The 6,000-nt window shown below is 36.7% G+C and overlaps 1 protein-coding gene across 3 annotated transcripts in view; it reads left to right on the forward strand.

Moving 5' to 3' along the window:
- LOC128686470 (UDP-glucosyltransferase 2) overlaps positions 1 to 3,487 on the forward strand; it is a 71,718-nt gene extending 68,231 nt beyond the window's left edge. For all 3 annotated transcript variants that reach the window (XM_053773417.2, XM_053773416.2, XM_070085961.1), the window contains one exon: positions 1,234 to 3,487. In XM_053773417.2, coding sequence (XP_053629392.1) covers positions 1,234 to 1,271 — 38 coding nt within the window. In that variant the 3' untranslated portion in view covers positions 1,272 to 3,487. The remainder of the gene's footprint in view (positions 1 to 1,233) is intronic.
- Positions 3,488 to 6,000: the final 2,513 nt, after the last annotated feature.

Here is a 6,000-nt window from a genome sequence, read left to right on the forward strand (position 1 = left end):
CAATCTCATCCATGTCTTCTCCCCCTATTTCCGTGATGATTTTCTCAATCTCCTTTCTTTCTTCCTGCCATCTTTCAGTGTGTGTCCTTTCCTCTCTCTCCCGAAGCCCATGGATAATCACTGATTTTGCCCTTTCCTCCTCCCATTGCCTCTTCCTCTGTGACTCTGGTTCCTGTCTGTATGTGGTCATTTTCTCCCTTGATTTTTTCCAGTGGCTCTTGATAGCATGGTCGTGCCTCAGCATTCGACCTATCTCCCTCTCCATCTGCACCCATCTGCTCTTCCCTTCCACTCACTGGCCCTTCTTTGCAGGCTGATATGACCTTAGCATAATTCATATCTCCTTCCTTCCTGTTCAGCCTCTCATCATCGTATGGTGTGTCTTCTCTAGTCACTACCCCTGAGACTTGCTTCAGCCTGTTTACCACAAATTCTAGGACCTTTACCCTGGCTACTGCAGTTTCGACTTGTGCCTCCCATTTCTTCGTCTCCTTCTCCAACCTCTTTTCCCATTTCACAGAGAGCTCCTTCTCCATTTTTTCAGAAAGCTCTCCTAATTTTCTCTCCCATTCTTGCTCTATCCTTTTCCACTGTTCCTCCATCCATTCCTCCATACCAGTACCATTGTCATCTGATCCCTGATTCCTGCGAGTCCCAACCATTTTTTTTTTAATGAAAGAGAGAGAGAAAAAGAAAAAGAAAAGAGGGGGAGAGAGTGAGAGATAGGGAGAGAGAGAAGGGGAGCCTAGAAGGAGGGGAAAAGAAGGGAAAAAGGGGGAGAAAGTGAGAGAGGGAAAAGGTAAGAGAGAGGGGGGAGTGAAAAGGGAAGAGAGAGAGAGAGAAAAGAAGAGGAAGAGAGAGAGTAAGAGAGGAAGAGAGAGGAGAGGAGAGGGAGAGAGATGGGAGGGGAAAGGAAGGGTGTGTGTGTGTGTGTGTATGTGTGTGTGTGTGTGTGTGTATGTGTGTGTGTGTGTATGTGTGTGTGTGTGTATGTGTGTGTGTGTGTGTCTGTGTGCATATGAAAATGGTGAAATTTTTTTTTCAGGTTTTCTCCATCCTAACTGAGTAAGCTGCTGCTCCTGATATTTCTAACAAGGGTCGTATTGAAAGCATGTGACTTACTAATCTAAAACTTCTTATTTTACTTAATTATATTTATTTATTTTCCTGTCTTTATTATTTTTTGTTTCCTGCTGAAATGCTATCTAGTCTTATGATCTCTTACAATTTCAGGTATCAGTTGTATAACGTGGACGTCTGGGCATCAGTGACTGTGTTGGTCATCATTCTCAGCTACATCTCATTACGACTTGTAGTTTCCTTGTGTTCCTGGCTTTGTTTCTCCACCTCTAAAGCAAAAATTGATTAAGATTAATTCTGACTAGTTTTTTTTCAATCTTTTATATTTGAAAAATCTTTTAACGCTGTGAGCTTCATAAGTTCCATTGACTCAAATGCTTCCCTCAGAGACTAATATTATAATATCTATGAATAATTATCACCAGTTATTCACAACGTCCCACTACCCAAACATATTATAGAGAATAAATTGTGAGTATCATAACAAGATGTGTGTCGGTCGTCGAGTGATCCCAACAGTGTATCTCTGTATTTCTGAAGGTCCTTCGCCCCTCTTCCTCAATATACACAAAAAAGAACAGTATAGAGTGAGACATTATACACTAATGCAGCTGCCTAACACTGTTCAGGATCTGAGACCAATCAGGAGAGGCAATCACAAATTTTCGCATGAAAACGGAATAACAGTTTTGCTAATTTCTAACATTTAAATAGCATATTGACACCTACCCAAACCCACCTTTAAGTAAGATAAATAAGCTTTTAAGGTTTACAGCTGATGAGGGAAGCATTCTCCAGTCATTGCACGGAAATTAATTTATAAAAAAGAATATTGGAAAATGAGACTTGACCCAAAATCAAGGAGAAGCCATCTAAAGTTATCTTAAAAAATCCTGTACTTCCAAGAACATTAATTATATTAATAAACTGAAAAATTTACATGTACACAGACAATGCCACTTCAGTTTCATCCTATTCATAAGAGACATCTGTCTTAAAGTCTGAAGCCGTTCAAAAGCGGCATACCTCAGTTATTTAATAGGAAAATATTGCATATTTTCAAAAAAATATATTGGCAGGTTTACAACTACACATCACAGTAATAACACCAACCTTTACCTAAGTAGGATACATTAGTGTTGAAAGTTCAAGGACAATCAGAAGGGCATTTCCAAGTTATTGCATGCCAACCAAAATTGGGATTGGTCTGTATATACTTACCCAGAGGGCACCTGCGCATGCCCATAGTTACATCAACTCTTTCCTAGGGATACACTTAAGTCTTGCCCTTTAGATTAGGAAAAAGATATCCCAATGTTTACCAAAGCAGAGCAATGTTCCAGCAGTTTTCATCACAGTTGAGTTGTGTTTCAGGAATATTTTCTTAAGTGCAGCAACGCTACAGCAATGTGCATCCCAAACAGTGCAATGGTCAGCAATATTTTCCCCAGCAGAGCTCAGCTATGATGATGGTCAACACAACAGAGTGTTTTTTAGTGTTCAACACAGCAAAACAGTGCTGATGAAAAAACACAGGGTAAAACAGGATACTCCTAGGTTAGACCCATAAGGGTGAAAGGGAGATTTGGATAGTGGACGAGAATTGGGGGAGAGGAATGGTTGAGAGATTGAAGGAAAGAGCCGGGGCTAAACCCAGCCGCTTGGCGTTGGTTGACCAGAGTAAAAAGAAAAGGCTGCTTCTTGTGCTGACTGTGAGCTTGCTCCTGCAAAGCGTTATCCGGATTCAGATGGCAAAGGACCGGGAATAAGCAGTGCATGTGCGTCATGCGCGAGGTTACTGTTTGCTTTTTCTCGAATGCTATTGTAGATAGTTGGAGAGGAATACGGAATTCATGGCTGTTAAAAAGGGCGCCTTTAAAGGTCCATTCCTGCAGAAGGTAGAACAGAAAAAAAACACTTTCAGACCAGCTTATATTGTGAACCATATATAGATCATTATCAAGTTATTATAATACATGTATTCTCTGCGTAGAACTTAATCAAGTCAGTACAATTAGTGAATTATCAACAGAGATCTTGTAATAATTATGCATAATATATATTTTATGCAACATAGCTTTGTCTGAATCTGAATCAAACCTGTTGAGAAAATGACCCAGTTCTATATCCTTGAGTATTTTTAGGAAGGCAGAGAACCAGCGATGTCTGAACTGGATCAACCGAAATTAAATGTTCGTGCTAGCTGATGATAATAATTACACCAGATGTGTAGCTGCAGAACCAAGTGACTAACAAAAACCTTGATTTATTTTGGTAGCTCAGCCATCCGTGAAAGATATCCTTGTACTGCATAACCCCAGACATCTCTACGTCAAAATTATTCCAATTTTTTTCCAAGAAAAATTGGTAATTGTTTAAGAAATTAATAAATAAATAGTATGTAATTCAGCATGTTTTATTTAAACTTTGGTTGCATAATATTATTTTGGTCATAAAATTCAATTGTTTTACAGTGGTCATAAGAGCACACAGATGTTACGTGTATATAAAAGTACATAACGTAGATTTAACGTAGGATAACACAATAGTCAAAAGAGTGAGTTATTTCACAGAAAATTATTTAAACATTGAAACTGGACCATTAAAACTTATACAACCTAAAATCAAAGTGGAAGCTTCCGTTAAGAACACATCAGCACTACAAGAGTCAAGCTGAACGGAGGAGGCATTCTCCTGTTATTGCAGAGAATTCAACATATTATGTACCTACAGAGCCTAAACGAAAAAAAAAGTTTCCTCTATTTATGCATGTATTCCTGAACCATTGCAAGTGATACTACAATCAGATTCAAAATGAAAGGCTTGCTTACAGGTCATAATAAGAATGTCAATACTTGACTTCCATTGTGAGGTCAGTGTTTGATTCCTGGACGAGTTACAATGCTGCCCATGATCACAGAGGAGAAAGAAGGAAAGTGAACATTAACAAACTTATCTGGGCCGCCTCATCAGAAAAGAATTAAAAAAAAATCTCAGTGGGTTATCATGGGTTATTAAGTCTCTCATTTAATAATTCAGAATTAATATTCTTCTACTCTCACTTCCTCTCTGTAATTTATATCTTCCCTCTATGTTTCAAGTTTTGTAGGGAAGATTTAGATACTTGGAGTTGTTGCATGATGAGGAAATCATTGTACTTTGTCACTCTCTATAGCAAAATTTTTCTCTCACATGCTTTGTAATATTTTATTTAAATTTTGTTCAAATGCTGGTCTATCAATGTAAATATAATCATTAAGTTGCTTAAGTATTAATAATTATTAATAAGTTGCTTAAGCATTAATTATTATTATTAAGTTGCTTAAGTATTAATTATTATTATTATTAAGTTGCTTAAGTATTAATTATTATTATTAAGTTGCTTAAGTATTAATTATTATTATTATTAAGTTGTTTAAGCATTAATTATTATTATTAAGTTGCTTAAGTATTAATTATTATTATTAAGTTGCTTAAGTATTAATTATTATTATTATTAAGTTGCTTAAGCATTAATTATTATTATTAAGTTGCTTAAGTATTAATTATTATTATTAAGTTGCTTAAGTATTAATAAGTATTGCTCCTTTTATAAAAGAGTACCTTTGTGTACAAAATTTTGAGCACGTAATGTGCATATTTGTATTGTAAATAATGAATCTGAGTGTCAGAGGAACTTAGTAAGACACAACAATTACATGGTTTTAATAGAGGTACTGAGTGAGTATGTGAGTCAAGAACGCATTATAGCAGTGTTAATGAGTGCTGAGTGTGTGTGTGTGATCAGTGTGAGCACTGTTATAATGTGAAGAACACATTATAACAGTGCTGAGAATGATCAAGTAATAACTTAATAAAGTTTATTTTCTTCACCATTATAAACTGTACATTACATAGCGTATTTCATCAGGTATTAATGTTTGATACTTCAGATAATATTACTGGTTCCTAATGTAGGCAGTTAATATTATTCAGCATTGTTCAGTTGTTCAACAAACATATATCTCCACCTGAGAACATTGAACTACAAGATCAGTTAGAAATAACTGATCATCATAATGTTTGCATGATTCAATTAAAGCTGATGAATGGTTGTTGTTTATATATACTTATATGAGCGTATTTACATGTGCCAGCAAACATTCATCTTCTTGAATCTTAACAAGTCAAAGATTCTACAAAAGTGTTAATAATGACATTTTATACTCCATTGTGCGACTAGAAATTGAAATAATTAATGTCAACATGAGTTAATGTAATTACTCACAGAACTTCCTTTGCTATGCTAAATTACAAACTATTAATATTTAAAAAAAGTAGGTGATGCTTTGTGCCATTTAAAAGGGTGAAGAAAAGACATTCATTACTGGACAGTCTTTTCATTGAACAACGTTTCGATCTATGTTGATCTTGTTCAGTCATTCTTTGACAATGTTTAATAATGTGCTCAACACTCCCACACACACTCAGCTCTTATTAACAATGTGCAATAATATGCTGTACACTCACACGCTCACTCGGCTAACAAATTATTATTATTATTATAATCAAGGGGGAAGCGCTAAACCCGGAGGATTATACAGCGCCTGGGGGGGGGGATGTTGAAGGCATTCAGGCTTAATTCGGGGAACTGGAGCACAGATCCAGTTCCCTAAATCAAGAGCCCCTCACCAACATCAAGGAACCTTCCTTGAGGGGTCGGCTAACAAAACAGCTTCATATCAGAAGAAAAATAAGGAACTGTTACAGTACATTTGAGGGGGACGTTGAGAGCTGTGAACCCCAAACACAGCATTTGAGGGGGACGTTGAGAGCTGTGAACCCCAAACACAGCATTTGAGGGGGACGTTGAGAGCTGTGAACCCCAAACACAGCATTTCCTCAAAGAGGAACTTAACTCTTCAAATGTAGCCTCCCCAT

This window comes from Cherax quadricarinatus, chromosome 17 (genome assembly GCF_038502225.1).
Source record: "Cherax quadricarinatus isolate ZL_2023a chromosome 17, ASM3850222v1, whole genome shotgun sequence".
Lineage (NCBI taxonomy): Eukaryota > Metazoa > Arthropoda > Malacostraca > Decapoda > Parastacidae > Cherax > Cherax quadricarinatus.